This window comes from Zingiber officinale, chromosome 7B, assembly GCF_018446385.1.
Source record: "Zingiber officinale cultivar Zhangliang chromosome 7B, Zo_v1.1, whole genome shotgun sequence".
In the NCBI taxonomy this organism is placed as follows: Eukaryota; Viridiplantae; Streptophyta; class Magnoliopsida; order Zingiberales; family Zingiberaceae; genus Zingiber; species Zingiber officinale.
Window position 1 is genome coordinate 6,815,349 of NC_055999.1, and position 18,267 is coordinate 6,833,615.

An 18,267-nucleotide genomic window follows, 5' to 3' on the forward strand; every position below is an offset into this window, starting at 1 on the left:
AGGGTTAAGCTTGACTCCGTATCTTCTTAATGTTTGGAAGGTCTCCTCCATATCCGCATAGAGATCGGCCGCCCGGAAGGACTTGATAAGTATGTCATCCACGTACACTTCCAAGTTGCGTCAGATCTGCTCCCTGAATACCTTGTTCATCAGACGCGGGTAGGTAGCTCCTGCATTCTTCAGCCCGAACGACATTACATTGTAGCAGTAGGTGTCATCCGCCGTGACGAAGCTGACCTTCTCCTGGTCTTCTCGGGCGAGCGGCACTTGATGGTAGCCTTGGTATGCATCCAGCATGCATATCAGCTCGCACCCGGCCGTGGAGTCTACCAGTTGATCTATCCGGGGCAGGGGGTAGAAGTCCTTCGGGCATGCCTTGTTCAGGTCCCAGAAATCGATGCAGACTCTCCACTTATTGCTCGGCTTGGAGACCAGTACCACATTCGCGAGTCAACTCGGGAATTGTACTTCCCTTATGTGGTCGGCCTCCAGAAGCTTCTCTACCTCTGCCCGGATAATTACATTATGCTCCGCGCTGAAGTCCCTTTTCCTTTGCTTCACCGGCCGAGCGTCTGGCTTGACGTGAAACTCGTGCTGCGCTACGCTTGGCGAGACCCCTAGCAGCTCATGGGTCGACCAAGCGAAGATATCGCGGTTTCGGTGGAGGCATTTGATCAGCTTTTCCTTCTGCTTCTCCTCCAGGTCGGACGCTATGAAGGTGGTGGCCTCCGGTCGGGAAGAGTCAATCTACACCTCCTCCTTTTCTTCGTAAACCAAAGAAGGTGGTTTTTCGGTTATAGCATGTACCTCGACTCGCGACACTTTCCGAGCAGACTTGGCCTCGGCTCGGACCATCTCCACATAGCATCTTCGAGCTGCCAGCTGGTCTCCTCGTACCTCCCCTACTTGATCTTCCACCGGGAACTTGATCTTTTGGCAGAAGGTAGAGACGACCGCCCGGAACTCGTTGAGAGCCGGTCGCCCCAAGATAACGTTGTACGCAGAAGGAGCATCAACCACAATGAAGCTGGTGGTCCTTGTCCTTCTGAGCGGCTCTTCTCCCAAAGAGATAGCCAGTCGGACCTGGCCGACCGGCAAGACTTCGTTCCCAGTGAACCCGTAGAGGGGGGTTGTCATTGGCAGTAGTTCAGTTCGATCGATTTGCAGTTGGTCGAAGGCCTTCTTGAAAATTATGTTGACCGAGCTGCCTGTGTCAATGAAAATGTGGTGAATAGTATAGTTAGCTATTACCGCTAGAATGATCAGGGTGTCATAGTGCGGGACTTCGACTCCCTCGAGGTCCCTAGGCCCGAAGTTGATCTCGGGTCCGCTCGCCCTCTCCTAGCTGCAGCCGACCGCGTGTATCCTCAGCTGCCTTGCGTGTGCCTTTCTGGCTCTATTGGAGTCTCCTCCGGTCGGGCCTCCGGCGATGATGTTGATCTCACCTCGAGATGTGTTGCCCCTGTTCTCCTCCTCCCGAGCGGATGGTTGAGGTCATTCATGCGACGCCCGATGGTGGGCCCTGGGTTGCTGACGATGCTGCCGCTCGGGGGATCTCCTTTCTATCCTTTGAACGGGGCTCCGTTGTCGATGTCGCCGGTCTGGTGAAGGTGATCGGCGGCGATAGCTCCTTGGCGTAGGATGAGCGATGGGGGGGGGGGGGGGGGGGGCCCCGACAGTCATGGGTGTTGTGAGTAGCTGACTGATGGAGTGAACAAAACATTGGGGTCCATACCTTCCCCTTGGGCTTGGGTCGATCAGCCGCGACTTGCTGGATGGCGTGCGGCCGAGTGTGCTGATGAGGACGGGCGGCTTCGGCTCGTGGTCCTCTGAGGGGCTGATGACTGACGGGCTGCTTCCGCTCGGCGGAAGCTGGTTGATCACTCAGGGCTTCCTTTCTTCTCGCCGCTTGGGCTTCTTCCACATTGATGTACTCGTTGGCTTTATGCAACATGTGGTCATAATCCCGAGGCGGCTTCCATATTAGCGAGCGGAAGAAATCACCGTCCGCGAGCCCTTGCGCAAACGCGTTCATCATTGTTTCCGAGGTGACCGTCGGAATGTCCATGGCCACCTAGTTGAAGCACTGGATGTACGCTCGGAGCGAATCCCTCGTAGCTTGCTTGATGGCGAACAGATTGACGCTGGTTTTTTGGTGGCGCCTGCTGCTCGCAAAATGATGGAGGAACGTCGTTCAGAATTCCTTGAAACTCGTGATAGACCTGTCCGGCAACCTCCGGAACCACCGATGCGCTGATCCCGAGAGGGTGGTGAGGAACACTCGGCACTTCACACCATCTGTGTATTGATGTAGAGTAGCAGTGCTGTCGAACTTACCCAGATGGTCGTCTGGGTCGGTTGTCCCGTTGTATTCCCCGATCGTAGGGGGCACATAATGTTTTGGCAGTGGATCCCGCAGGATGGCATCTGAGAACTGCCGGTTGATCCGCTCGGGTGACGCATCCGTTCGGGGCGCTTTTCCTTTTCTGACGTCCCGGATGGGTGCTTCGTCTGATGAAGAACCTTTGTACTGATTAGCTTGTGCGACCTCTGAGGGCGTCTGGAACAGAGCCCGATGAAAAGGTATCGGGGCGGGCGACGCCCCCATCTAGGTGCCGGTCGGTCCCTTATTTTGCCCCCATATTGAGAGCTGCTCCGGTCGCTCTTCAGGTGGCGCTCGGCCCCCCGATGCTGATGTCGCCTGCTGCGCTGCCCGCTCGGCCTGAGCTTTCTGCTGCCGCTCCAATATTTTTGCTGCTCACGCTTGGATGAGTGCTTCGAGCTCCTCAGGAGAGAGAGTTACCAGAAGTTGACGTCCAACTTCTTCCATCTTTTAGGCTCAGATTCAGGTGCGTTCCCACAGACGACGCCAATTTGATCCTGTCCGAGCACTGAGTCGACGGACGCTGGGGACGTGACACGCTCCGCTGTCTCCGACTGTTGGTGTAGATCTCCGGCGAACCTGCAAAGAAGCCGAGCCAGGAGGGGTTTCCCAGCGACGACCCTCCGACGCTCAAGTCAGGCAAGGAGGAATGAGAGAGGCAGCGTAACTGTGGCTACAGTGAGTATTTGCGCATACCTTCGTCGACGTCTGGGGGGGTCCTTATATAGGACCCCGGGGAGGCACGGGCACGTTTCTCTATACGTGCACGCTTCCCCAAACATACCTTAACGAGCCCCTGTCAGAAAAGTACCTCTGGCGCCATTCCGCAATCGTCCGAGCATATCCCGGATGTGACGGTGGAAGCTTCCACCGTATGATCCTGTGTACGGCTCGGCCGCCAACCTTGCTGTCTGTCGGCGGCAGACGTCTCGAGGATGATGTTATCCCCTGTCTCCTTTGTCCTCTTGCGCTTCCTGTTTGTTCCAGGGCTGAGCGGTTCGGCCGCTCGGCGGACATATCACTTCTACCTCAGTCGTATGCTCGGATGAGATTGCTCCTGCCTGACTTTGTTGCCTTGTGCCCCGGCCGAACGGACAGCCCGCTCGGTCATGAAACCTTTTTACCTTGAGCATCGGAAACCCGACCCCTAGGCGGGTTGTCTTTTACTCGGCTCGGGGGATACCCGGCCGGTCGACCATCTCATTCCGGTCGGTCGGTCGGGCTGCCGGTCGACCCTCTCAGTCCGGTCGGTCGGGTCTCAGGGTTGAATATCTTAACCTTTGACCTCCGCGTGTCATTGACCTTCCGCCGACGAGGGTCCCCCATCCTTATCATCGGATCATGCGTAAATTAAATAAAAAAAAAGAAACAAAAAGACAAGGCTCACAGAATTTGACTTGGTTACAACCGGGGAGGTTGTTAATCCAAGGAAGATGATCACACTAAATTCTCCTTCAGGCGGAAAAGTCTCTTTTACAGCAGTGTAAGCACAGAAAGAAGGAAGCTAAACAAAATAATAGAAGCGCACAAGTGTTGTTACAATTTCTTGTTGAATTGAAAAGCTTCTGGACCAAGGCTGTATTTATAGCCTTGGTCGGGGCGCCTGGAAGAGGGATAAAGTTTTATCCCCTTCGCAACGGATCGCGATCAAATGCGATCCGGTCAAAATCGAGTTCCGGGCGCTCAGACTGGTCCAGGCGCCCGGACCACTAAAGTCAACATAGTTGACTTTCGGTCCGGGCCCTTTGCTCCGGTGCTGCTCGCCTCGTTCCGGGTCTTCCGCTCCGACTCCGCTCGCTTGGGTGATTTTGGCCAACTGAAATAAGGCTCACCCGAACCCAATTTCGCCTTTCTCGAGCAACCTTCCGCTCCAACTTCTCGTCCCTCGAAAATGTCACGTGCTTCCTTCTCGTCCGCCAGCGTACTCTTCCACAGTACCTCGTCCCTCGGACGCACCGAGCCCGTCGGCTCTTTCCCATGTCGTCCTTCTCGCTAGCTGCGTCTTTTGCTCGACATCCTGTGCTCCTAAGCTCCTGCATACTTAGACACAATGTTAAAACACCACAGGACCTAACCCAACTTGGTTGATCACATCAAAATAACCTTGGAGTTCCAACACGATCAGCTTGTAGTATGCAAATGCTATGTGGAGATTATAAAAGCTGAGTCTCGAGCCACTCGGAAGGCTCAATGGCTTGAGGTTAATGTAATTCAGGAGGCGCCTCCAAATTTGGTGTATGAAGAAAAAGAGGAGGTACAAATTCATCACAGCTGACCGGAAGCCACCACATTCATCACCGGCGATCTGAGCCCCGAAAATAAGATCGAGCTGGTTGCCTATTTAAAGCTTAATCATGGCGTGCTTGTGTGGGCGACTCATGAGCTCCTAAGTATTTCTCTAGCAATAATGCAACATGAGTTGCATGTCCGACTGGACTCTCAACCAGCCAATAGAAGAAAAGAGATTTTGGAACAGAACAGAATCAGATTATCCAAGCGAAGATTAAAAAGCTACTTGAAGTTGGACACATCAGGGAAGTGCAATTCCTTAGCTGACTTGCGAATGTGGTATTAGTTTCCAAGTCAGGGAACAAGTGGGGAGGGTCATGCCCTGGAGGAGTCCCTGTTCGACAAACGAACAGTATCTCCTCCCTTATGACAACATATGGAATCTGGATATAATGCCATAAGGAAATACAAGTATATTATCTATAGCCCACACAGTTGGAATCACACATAATAACATAGCGGAAGACATAAAATAAAACATATAAACCAAAGCAACTGACTATGAACTAGCCTAGCTTGACACAACAACATTAAAGCAAGTGCAAGAAGCCACAAGGCTAAACTCAAAGGCCAAGTCGAATTATTACAATGTCAATTCAACAAATTTAAAATGCAAGCAAAGTAGGAAGTAAAACTAGAAAAAAAAAATAAAAGATCGTTCTTGGATGTGACGTGGGACCTACAATCAGGATCTCTGAGTGGCACGACATATCATCTATCTGCTAACCTAGAAATAAAAGGAAAAGCAAGGGGTAGTGAGTATAACATACTCAACTGTTGGTATAATATCTCCTAGGCTAAGGTTGACTAGTTTAATTAAGTTTGATTTGGCTCAAGTTTGAGTCTTGATGTTTGAGTTTCGATATTTGATAGTATATGAAGATTACATGTGTAATTGTCCATTTGGAGAGATTGCTGGTGTAATTCTCCTCTAGTCAAGGTTTTATTGAAGATCGGACAATTGGCTAGAAGGGGGGTTGAATAGTCGGTGCCCCCAAATCAATCGCTTCCTACGTATTTGTTAGTGTGCAAGCGGAAATACAATACCAATACAAATACAAATACAAAAGCTAAAGATAAAGAAGAAACATGCAAACCACTACACGTTGTTTAACATGGTTCGGAGATAAGACTCCTACTTTATGATTGTCCATAAGGTGGACGATCCCGATCCATCGGTGGATGACTCCCCGGTAAACTTCGGCTAGCTCACGTAGCTCCTTTGGGTGGAGAAACCTCACCACAACTCTCACAAAAACTCTTTAGAAGCTAGGGCACTAGTAGACTACTAATAGGGGTTAACTACCTTTATTTCTTCAACCTTAACCAAGCTTCTAAGCCTTGGTTATATAGGTCACGGGTTGAAAAACCCCCGCCTACCAGTCGACTGGTGAAAGTGTCAGTCGACTGTCCTCTGTGGAGATTCGGCTGTTACAATCGAACAGCTCGATACCAGCCGACTGGTGAAAGTACCAGTCGAATGATCCACACTGACAGAGCGAACAGAAGCATTTTGTTCTCTCCCAGTCGGCTATACCAGTCGACCAATATTTCCATCAGTCGACTGGTACCCCGAGTACAGTCTCTCAGCACTCGGACCCTCACCCTTATGACTCACATGATGCTTCTTTGCAGCTTTGACCTCTTGCCTTCAAACCTACTTCCTTCGGCTCTCGTCCCTCGGATGCACCCAAACCTGTGGCTCTACCCAATTTCATTTTTCGCGTATGCCTCGAAGTTGCTTCCCTCGATCCTTGTCCTTGTTACCTTGTCCACGGTCCCTCGGATGCTCCATCCTTCACCAGACCCAAAGTTATCAACCTGAGTTATATGTGTATCCTGCAAACCTGCACAACTCAAATACATATATCAAATACAAGGGTAAACTTAACTTAAACCCTTTGCCTAAACACCAAAATACATGGTCACACGGATCATTGGGATTGCTTGAACAATCTACCCCTTTTGATGTTTGACAATACGTTTAAGTTAAGAAAAATATAATAGCAAAACAATATGCTAAAAACAATGGACTTATGTTACCAAGGATATACACTTGGACTTACATCGTTGAATAGACTTATGTTGCCAAGGATACACACTTGGACTTATATTGTCGAATGGACTTACATTGCCAAGGCTACACACTTGGACTTACACTGCTGTAAGGACATGCAAATATGAATTGAAATCTATCACAAGGCTCTCCCTGCACCAAAGCTCCCTATTGAGCTAGGAATTTTACCACAGGAATATTTAAGAACTTATCACAAGTCTCCCCTACATAAAGGCACTTAAGGTTTTCCCAACTAAACCTTACTTCTCCTCCTTTGCCTAACATTAAAAAGTTTCCAGCAATATCCCAATTGTTGAAAACATGATTATCAAACTGACTCTAAACTCATGTATTTATCCCACATGAATCTCATACACCTACATGAGTTTTCCTGTTAAAATCAGTGCTGAAAAACTATTTCGGACTGGTATCAGTCGACTGCCATAAGTCCCAATTGACTGCCCTCATCAAAACGAGCTTACAGAGACATTCTGTACTCAAAAATATTGTTACCAGTCGACTAATAACTATACTAGTCGACTGGTACACTATTTTTACAAAAATTAGCCTTTCTGACACAACTTCAGAAATGCACTAGAAATTCCACAGACCTCCAAAAATTTTCAAATTTTATAGAGAGATCTATTTTATCAATGTCTACTTAGGAAAAATATATATATAAATATATTTATCATAAATTCCAAGATTGACATAAAATCTAAAACTATCTAAATGGTTCAATTGAACCTTGACATAGAGTTCTAATTTTGGCTTCCTCTTGATGTATTTGCTTATACTAAACCTTAATGCATCTCTAGCTGATCCCGTCCGAAAGCTGAATCAACTGACGCTGGGCACGTGGCGCTCTCCGGTTGCTGACGTAGATCTTCGACTGATCGTGTGGAGCTCCGGCGAACCTGCAAAGAAGTTGGGCCGGGAAAGGGTTCCCGGCGACGACCCTCCGACGCTCAAGTCAGGCAGACAAAAAACAAGGAGGTGGCTTCCAGGATCAGAGATTTCATACCTCCGGTGAAGTCTAATGGCCTTTATATAGAGCCACGAGAACTTGGTGCACACAAATCGAGGTGTACACGTGTCATATCCCATACCGCAGCATGGGCTTGTCAGAAGAGCATGTCTGCCTCCATACCGCTACAGTCTGAGCGTCTCCTTGATGGGACAGCAGAACATTCGATCGCACCATACTGAGTATGGTCTGGTCTTCGAACATGCCTGTTGTCAGCAACAGGGGTTACTGAGATGACGTTCGCACTATCCTCTACTCTTTGACTTCCTCTTCTCGGATTGACCATCAAGCCGCTCGCCCAGAGCATTCGTCTCTAGTCCGGCATAGGTGGTCGTCCATCCGGGAAGGTTGGGGGTCGTCCGTCCGCTCGGTTCGTATCGCCTGAGACCCTGGTCGAGCAGGCAAACGGCTCGGCCTTCAGTCGTGCTTTGTATTGCGGCCGGGCGGATTATCCGCTCGACCATATGGAAATATGGGCTTCCGGTCGGATATATGGGCTCCCGGTCGGATATATGGGCTCCTGGTCGGATGGTTGTCCCTTCGGATAGGGGTCATTGCCTGGTGATCGGCGTCCTACCTGCACTTTGAGTCTATGGGGTTGACCCCCCTTTGACTGTTGACCTCCGTGTCGTTGACCTTGCCCTCATGTGGGCCCCCCGACCTTATCACCGGATCACTAGCATTAGTTTATATGACATCTATACATCAAAAAATAATTTTCATGAAATATAAACCCAATTCATATTTTCATGCATGAAACACATCCCAATTGTGTCAATTCCCTAGGTTTGAGATTCAAGTCTTTCTCCAAACCATTTGATACATTCCATGGCCCATCTAGAAACTCATGCAATACCCACCTGAGGTCCATTTGCCATGGGTCCCAAATTGACTCTTTGAGCTCCCTCTAGAGCTCTTAGCCTTAGCCACCCCCCTAGGTGACTCATATATTGTGGCTAAACTATAATAATTCTCCTTAGAAGATTTCCCTATCTTCTTAACCTTGACACAATATCCTTGTCGTAATTATATGTAACCCTAGCATATTTCTTTTCCTTAGCTTTGAATGACTCTCCCTTGCCCTCATCATGTGTCACCCTAGCACATGGTCTCCTTTTGGCCTTGGAGGGACTAAATCGGTATCCCAAACCTGATTTATTATTGTTGAGTTTTTGGCTACCCAATACCATACATAATCCCTTAGATCCAACATTAAATCTCTTAAGGAATTGTTCTAACTGATCAAGCTTTGCCTTTAAAGCTTGATTTTCCCTTTCTAGGTTCCTAAACCTAGAGTCAACATATCTACCATAGACATTCCTAGACCTACCCTTCCTAGGCATATGTCTCCCCTTCTTGGGATTAATACCTTAGTTCTCCACTACCTTATTCTCCTTAGGTAATGAGTATCTAACATGTCTAAGTTTCTCATGCATAGGTCTCCTAAGGTTATGATCTATATTTACCCTATTTCTATTATGATATTTAGAACTAAAATTTTTCATTGCTATGTAATGATAATCATTATTTATCCTAACATGCATGGGAATATAAGAATTTAAATTTGAATTACACTTCAAATTAAGGTATACCTCCCTTACCCTTGAAACTCTCCCTAGACTTGAGCTCCTCTTCTTCTCTTTCTCCCATTTCTTCAATTGTGCTATCTTCTTGATCTCTCTCTTTTTAGGGCATTTGGTGTAGTAGTAGCCCTTCTCTCCACACGTGAAGCATATGATGCGCAATTTCCTTCCTTGGGTTTCTTTATTCCTACAATTCTTGTTAGTATTTAAATTAACTTGAATGAGTTTAGGAGATACCTCTTTGTTACCCAATGGATACCTATTCTTGTAGTGTCCATTTTCATTGCAACTAAAACAAATGATGTGGTCCTTTGACTTGACTTTGATGGAGATACTTGCAAGGTTGACTTTCAAGACTTCCTCTTCACTTGTCTTGAACTATTCTTCAACCCTTGAGGATGTTGATGATACTTCCTCATCTTTCTTTTCCTCGAATGTGACCGAATTCACTTCCTCTTCCTCTTTTGATGTTGAATTGATCTTTACATTCAATTGATCCTTATCAAATATCAAAAATCAAATTCAAACTAACTTGAATTTAATCAAACTGATCAATATTAATTTGAGAATCATTGCGCCAACAACCAACATAAATATAGAAAGTGTAGGTAGCTCTTGACGTCCCAGCATCACTAGTTCAAGTGTGAACTACCGCTGACGAAGAATGTTTAACGTGGAAATTGAATCTTGGTTGTATCACCGTACCGTATGCCTGCGGGCTACCAAAATATATTTTTTAAAAAAACATAATTCAAGTATCCAACAAATCGATTTTAACGGACGATCCAATTATAGATTTGAATCTCACTGTCCAAGAATCTGTCCCACCGTAACCCCGGGTGTTAAAACCTTGTTCTTAACGACAGACGTTTCATGACATCCATATGGTCAGCGAGTAGAATACTAAACCACCGCCTAGTGATGCACGGTGAAAGCTACAATAATGCAACGAGACCGACTTAATGCTTTATCAATTAGCTTTACCGTGCACTAGTTAATCATAAAATACCGCCAAAGCACGGTGGAGCCTTATCTCTATATCCATCCTCGAGAATATACAACGAGAAACAAGGCCAATCCAACGACAGGATCTTAATTGCCCGTCCATGTTAGGCAATTGTTTGTTGCCGAGAAGAAAACAACGGCATAAAGGAACAAACGACGCGGCACACACGTCTATCAAGTAAATGCACGCGCGCCGCTGACGCTGCCCGCACGCACGGGGCGGCATCCTGCTGCCACTGTTAACGTTGAGAGGCATCGCATCCAACGAGAGCGAGCGAGCGAGCGAGCGACCCTGCATCTTTCTATCTTTAATTACCAAGCGATTATTAGCTCCTTAATTAAGATAAAAATAATATTGTTATGGAGTTATGGGCTAGCAAGTACAGAAGTATAACTGACCAGTACGAGATGACAGCCAAACAGTGGTCACCTCGACCCATCTTTTAAGGCTCCACTACAACGCCAATGTTGACCCCTATCCGAACCAGCCTTTCCCAACTGCGACTGGTGGATGAGCAGCTGCAATTTACTGAATTTAATTAGTCGGCCTTCGAGTTGACCTTATTTTCTTTTGTCCCTTCTAAATTCAGGTATTCATCGTTTTGAGTCAATTAATTCGGAAGTAGTGATTGATCTGTTCCACCTATTATCAATATAAATTTGAAAAATATAAGAGGATCCTTGCAAACATATAAATATCTTATATAATTTTATTTATTTTTATTATCATATCATGGAAAAGATAAATTATGAATGACTTTTAATATTAATACAAATGATAAAACAGGAGAAAAGACATACATAGAGAGAAACATATTCAGACCCATCAAATTTCAACTTCAAAATTTCATATAACAATATCTTATATTTTAGTTACCGTATATCTCGAGTGGACTAATATACATACATCTTTTGAGTCTTTAAGATCAAGGAGAATCCTAACATTTTTGCCTTTTGCGATAATTTCTGTTCATTTTAAATAAATAAGAAATTTGATTTTAGTTCATTTGTATTCTTTCTTCAAGGTAAAGTATCTGTGTAGTGGTGTTGCTTTGCAAGGATCAGCGTAACCTGTAAACTTGCTTTTATCGAACAATATGAAGTGACATCCTAACAGTTACCCATCGTGGCTATGAATCATACGATTGGAGAAGCATGAGTGGGGACCAGAAAACCCCACTCACACACGTAGGTGTGTGGGGTGGGTATGCGAGATTTTTGAAATAGCCGTGCGTTTTAATTCCCGACGCGCTTCCTCCATCTCTACCACTTTGATCCGTCTGAAATTAGTATCTCAAGAAACGCTACCCACGACAAAATCTCTCTCTCTCTCTCCATCGCCGCGGTGTGGTTGCTTCTTCTCAAACCGGGCGATCTGCGACCACCTCAACCTTGCCCACACCAGTGAACACTTTGCGGTTTCTTGCACCGGCCCGGTACTGCCCAGGGCGGAGCTGTACCAAGTCGACGCTTGAGAAGGTGGAGATCTGAAGAATGAGCCTAGGGGAAGGGCTCTGAAGGCTAAGATCCGAACTTCGGCAGCATAAAGATCCGATCTTGCTCCATTTCAATTATTTTTTTTTTTGTCCCGAGTGTTCGGAGGTTGGAAGTGGCAGAGATGGGGGCCGGCCGGCCACTAGGGTTGCTTGTGGCGCTACTGTTGGCACCAGTGGTGGTGTTCGTGGCGGCCCAGGAGGTTGCTACGACTTCGCCGAGGCGGAAGCATGCGTACGCTGCGATGATGTACATGGGGACGCCGAGGGATTACGAGTTTTATGTGGCGACGAGGGTGATGATGAGGTCTCTGGCGCGGCTTGGCGTCGACGCCGATCTGGTCGTCATCGCCTCCGTCGATGTGCCCGTACGATGGGTCCAAACATTGTGAGATCTCTATTGCTCCTTCCCCCCGCATCCCCGCTTAAACTCCCCCCTTTTGGTGAAATTTCCCTTTTGGTTTGGTATATTTCGTTCTAATTGATGGTCTCGCTTCTGAAACGGTCCTCAACAGCAAGTTTAGTTTACTCAACCTTTTCTGTTTGGTGGGGGTTTTTTTTTTTTTTTTGTTAAAACAGCAAGTTTTGTATTTGAGAAAAGTCTAAGAATTTGTTGTTTGAAGTTGTTCAAATACTACGAATTTAATTTCCTTTTGTTTGTCGATCCTTCACAGAAAATTTGGACAGTACTCCTTCATTAAATCATTTTTTTTAATTTCTGGAAAGGGCTCTTTTAGTCTGTAGCATGGACGAGTGTGGCTGTGTAGGCGGTTTTTAGGTCTTTTTGCGCACTTCGTGGTGGCATGTTCTTCGGGATATCCATTTCCAAGATTTTTTGACTTTTAGGTGTGCCTAAAACAAAACGACAACTTTGGGGCCATAGAATTTAATTGGTGTTGACTTGTTCTTTGGAGTAATCCCTAGCTACCGGTCCATGATCGTAGGTTTAACCGAACAAAAAAGAAACCCTAGTCAATTAAAAATTGGCTCTATATTTCTTGATGTTGCTCTCTCAACTCTAATTTCGTATAAATTCCCATATCGATGATATATTTGTTTTCACGATCGTTTGACGCCCAACAGAAGTTCTTTAACTTTTGACTGTATTAAATATGCAAATTAGAATATTGATTTTGAATGTTAGAGAGTGGAAAAGAAGTTAAGAACCATGAGATTCCTTCTTCAGCACAGCTTTCAGTTGTTGTTGAACTAAATAAATTTTTTGTATGATATATGTGGGCAGTGGACTTTACCAATCTAAAACTTTGAACTTTATTAGCCAATTATTTTTCCAAGTTATTACAAAAGTTTACCCTTTGTATTGACAAAATTTAAGAAGCTGCAAAGAATAGTCCACGTAGTTGGTAGTGCATTTAGGAAGACTAAATGGTTAGATACTGAGTTTGGGCAAGTACTTATGTCTGACTGTTTGCCATGATCAGGCAAGAAGAAGATGGCGTGAAGGTGGTTTCTGTTGAAAATTTGAAGAATCCATATGAAAACCAAGGCAATTTCAACTCCAGATTCAAGCTGACCTTGAACAAGCTTTATGCATGGAGCTTAGTTTCATATGATCGAGTTGTTATGCTTGATTCTGATAACATTTTCCTCCAGCGTACTGATGAGCTTTTCATGTGTGGCCAGTTCTGTGCTGTATTTATCAATCCCTGCATCTTTCATACTGGACTTTTTGTTCTTCAGGTACACCTCTTAAAAACCCTAGTTTTGCAAGGATTAATTTCCTTTCCTGCAACCCATCCCATATTAGTAGAATGAACAAAACCATTCATCAATATGAAGCAATTTAAAGAAATTTGAAACCATTGCCAGCAATTTAGTCTGAACACGAGATGCTATTATTCACAGCTAGTTACTTAAACTATAGCTAACATGTAGTATAATACCAATAGTTAACTATTTTTATGATTACATGATTATGCAAACAGCATTGTTTCCATCATTTTTATCTACTAATCTGTGTCAATGGTTATTTAATCTATGTGGCAATTCGACAATCGAGTACCAACTCGGCTACGCCGGTGGGGGCAATGGTTATTTAATCTAGAGGCTATGATATGAGGCCATTTTGAAGTTGAGAAACATTGGGAACAACCAACTTGTCTAAAGAATGGATTCTACCTTTCTATGGACTATCTCATGAAATCAAAATTTTCAGTGTTGCAAACCTCTTAATGGGCCGAGCCATTGAGTTTAATTGAAGCCACTATTGTTTTGAAATATTTTAGGTGATATACCTAAGATACATCATGATATGTAATTACATTAATAAATTTGTGAAATATTACCTTTCTATCACAATATGATAATGCTTATTCACATAAGTCTTTTTTAGTCAACCTAACCCCATTAGATCCCATTACTTCTTGAACCATTGATTCATGTCTTGATCTTCTACACTTGTTCATTTAGGTATAGATTGATAATTTCATACACAATTGACGTTAGATACTAGGACTAGAGTTCTAGATGTTGAATACCTTTCTACGGTGGCATATTTGTTTTATTGGGGAAATTCAATTAAAATAGAAAAAATTAGCAACTTTTACCCATTCATTTTGTTCTTCTCTTTTGTGTTGGCATCATTAATCCTTGTCTATAGCATCAGCTGTGCCACTTCAATTAGCATCAGGTATTGTCATATCTATATCTCTATTGTTGTTCACACTCATTTAGCTCAGAAGACACGAGTAGTGGTTATAAATTTTTGGTTACTTGGGATGTCATCATCATGATCTTCAAATTCATCATAGACAATTTCTCTAAAAGCTCGTGCGGAACACAGTGATTAAGCCTTTCATGTCGTGTCTCGCTTCTCCACTAGAACAAAAAGGATTGACTATACTGAGTGGCGCAGCTCAGGTTTTTAAACCATAAATGCTTCAATCAGCAGATTATCAGCTTAATCAGATTATAAAATAATATGGTAAGGATATGGAGGAAAATCACCTGGTCAGATTTCAATGTATCTGCATTTATCAACAAATGTAACATAGACTCTCTTTTTGTTATTTCTTTTTCTAGTTTCTACCTTCTTAAATTAAAGTTTTGTGAAGTTTCGTATACAATCTCACTAATACTAGATGTGGAATTTCATGAATTCAGGAAATTTGATTAGTGTTCAACAAATTTCATCTTGAGTCACGAAGAGATTTACTAAACAATTTCTTTTACAGAAATTTACTAATCATCTAGTTTTCTTAATCATTTCTTAGGCTTCTAATGCAGAAGCTTGGAAGTAATATAATCAAGCCTACTTTGCAAGATTAATTATAACTTGTAGCTTCACAAAATTCCTGCATTACTCCAAGATATTTTCATTTAGTCTCCTAACACATTAACATTATAACATAGGATATAGAGGTTATTACAAATAATTCATTAGCTGAAAAGACAGGATGTAACAATATTTAAGCACCTCTATCAGTTCTCATGATATTCCCATGATTTCCACAACAGCATGCTCGAAAGTCTTTATTTTGTAGACAGAGTGATAGCGATAAATCAATCAGGTGCGTCCAGTAGCTAACAAGTCATGGTCTTGTAGGTGGTGGTTTGAAATTTTGTCATGCGCTAATTGCTTACTACAATACTAATAGCAAAAGCCAGATGATAGCAATGCATGGTGATATTTCATCCCAAATGTATTCAATGAATGATTACTAATGATGTAGCATCTTTGTGCTTGTTATTGTCAGCAATTATATTATCTTAGAGCAAATAATGCCCAACTATAGAGTAGCTTTAATCTTTAGCTGCTTCAAGTATTTGGGAAAATTATCATGACAATTTTGGGAGAATGGATCATTGAGGTAACCAGCTTATCCTTGCAATGCTGATTGATCTTCAACCCTAAGTGTTTAATACCCTTGGCATATTTCGTTCTATACTTTGTTGCATACTCCATTGTGTTTGTCTATTAGAAATGCATCCTATACCTTGGTGATGTTGTCTTAAAGAGTAAGAAAACTTGCAGGCAGCTGCTATTTCACTGAAGGGGAACTGTAATTTCCTCTCTAACTATAATTTCATTCTCTGCTGTTTCACTTGCAGCCCTCAATGAAGGTTTTCAACAACATGCTTCATGAGTTAGAAATTGGACGTGATAACCCAGATGGTGCAGACCAAGGTTTTCTTGCAAGCTATTTTTCTGATTTGCTTGATCAGCCAATGTTTCACCCACCTTCCAGTGGTGCCAAACTTAACGGTTCCTACCGCCTTCCTTTGGGATACCAGATGGATGCTTCGTATTACTGTACGTGTGAGATTTTTATTTTCTTTATGCCTTAAAATATGGTACTTCCATTTAGAATTCAATGCAGTAAGATGTACGGTTCTCTATCATCAGACCTGTTCTACACAAAAAAAAAAAAAAAAACTTGTAATAGTTATGGAAATCATTGCGGTGAAAAATTCTGGTTTGATTATATTGCAGATCTGAAGCTTAGGTGGAGCATACCATGTGGGCCTAATAGTGTCATAACATTTCCTAGTGCCCCATGGCTAAAACCTTGGTACTGGTGGTCTTGGCCCGTCTTACCATTGGGTCTTTCTTGGCATGAGCTGCGTCGAGAAAATCTTGGGTATGTGAACAATCGCTTGTAGACCTGTGAACCATAGTAACATATTCAAACAGTTCAATGTTAAGGCCACTTTTTTTACTTAATGTTAATACTTCTAGAGCACATGCAAAGGCCAATGCTGCAGAAATTTAAAATATGAGATGGTTATTATGCTCTCTACGTTTGAGATCTAACAGGCCTTGTTTTGTGAGCAGGTATGGTTCAGATTTACCTATCTTGTTGATTCAGGCAGTAATGTATGTCGGAATCATAGCAATCACTCGGTTGGCACGACCAAGTCTATCCAAGCTGTGTTATAACCGCCGTCAGGAGAAAAGCATTGCGATACTACATACAACACTAAAGATAGCAGCATTTTGGTCCATGATCGCTGCCTACTCAGTGCCCTTTTTCCTCATTCCACGAACAGTGCACCCAATTTTTGGTTGGTCGCTTTATATGCTTGGAGTTGCTTCGCTCTCATCAATCGTAATCAATGTCTTCCTTCTGCCGCCCCTGCCAGTCCTCACAGTACTATTGGGAATGTTGGGTTCACTGTTTGTGATGGCATTTCCTTGGTATCCTGATGGTGTCATCAGGGCTTTGACAGTATTTGCTTACGCATTCTGTTATTCGCCTATTGCATGGGCATCCTTGTTGAAAGTTACAGGCTCCTTGCAGAACTTAGTTGAAAGGGAGGTCTTCTTTCCCAGATTGGGAGAGTCCACAGAGATGTCTGAGTTCAACAAACTGTATTGATCTGCACAGAGATGAACAGAATTGGCTAATCCTATTAATTTTGAGTTTTTTTCCCCCATTCACATGCATCGACATCTATCACTTTGAAATGGTTTGATCTGGATAAAATGTAGAAGAATCAAAGGAATGAATGGTTGGTGAAAATGGGGAATGCGGGTTTGTAAGCAGCAAGTTTTATTCAGATTATCCCATGTCTGAGATGACAATCCATGTACCAATTCTTACCCGGATTGAATGTGAATCCCTTTAATTTACAAAATGTTTTTTTTTTCTTCTTCTTAAGATTGAAGAGTTTGGCTTCAAACTTGATGAATGTGTTGTTACTGCTTGTCGAATACATTTTTGTCTATTTTCCTTTTGCTTACTGTCTCAAACCTTTGGTGTGGATGATATATATAATTTATGAAATATATATAGAGAGAATTGTTACGTTACGGATCATATTTTACGGATTGCTGCAGACTAAAGTCCACGTTATTTTTTTTTTAATGAAAATTTTTTCTCTTCATTGATTTTCCTTCCTTCTCGTCGAACCGAAGCTCACTGCGCCAGCCACCCTCGCGCCTCGCCGCCAACCGGCTTGCCCATTGTTGGTGGCCTCCGGCCGCCTGGACCCATCCACACTATAGCTCGGGGTGAATCGTCAAGGATCGCGGCATGGATTCCGGCTGCTGCCGCCTGCCCACCGTCGAGTTGAGAGGAAGTCTCGGCGGCGAGGGGATATAGTCGTGTCGGATTCCGGCCACGATCACGCCAGAATCCGGCCGCGATCTCGTCGTAATCTGGCGCAATCACGTCCAGTCGCGATAGCGTCCGCAATCCGGCCGCGATCGCGCCAGATTCCGCGATCACACCAGATTTCGACGAGATAGCGGTCGTATTCCGGCGCGATCACGTCTGCTGGGCGGCCGGGCCAGCGACGGGGCGCGAGGAGGCGCGGTGAGCTTTGGTTCAACGAAAACAAAGGAAAATCAAAGAAAGAGAAAAAGTTTTCATTAAAAAAAAATACGTGGACTTTAGTCCGCATTAAATAAGATCCGTAGCATAACAATTATATATATATATATATATATATATGAATTTTGTTTTCAA

The 18,267-nt window shown here is 44.0% G+C and overlaps 1 protein-coding gene across 1 annotated transcript; it reads left to right on the top strand.

The window, feature by feature from the left end:
* The first annotated feature begins 11,594 nt into the window (after positions 1 to 11,594).
* LOC122005202 (putative glucuronosyltransferase PGSIP8) lies at positions 11,595 to 17,534 on the top strand. Its single transcript, XM_042560150.1, has 5 exons — positions 11,595 to 12,224; positions 13,279 to 13,537; positions 15,908 to 16,109; positions 16,290 to 16,437; positions 16,632 to 17,534. The coding sequence occupies exons 1-5, from the start codon at positions 11,962 to 11,964 to the stop codon at positions 17,173 to 17,175; spliced, it is 1,416 nt and encodes a 471-aa protein (XP_042416084.1). The 5' UTR covers positions 11,595 to 11,961; the 3' UTR covers positions 17,176 to 17,534.
* Positions 17,535 to 18,267: the final 733 nt, after the last annotated feature.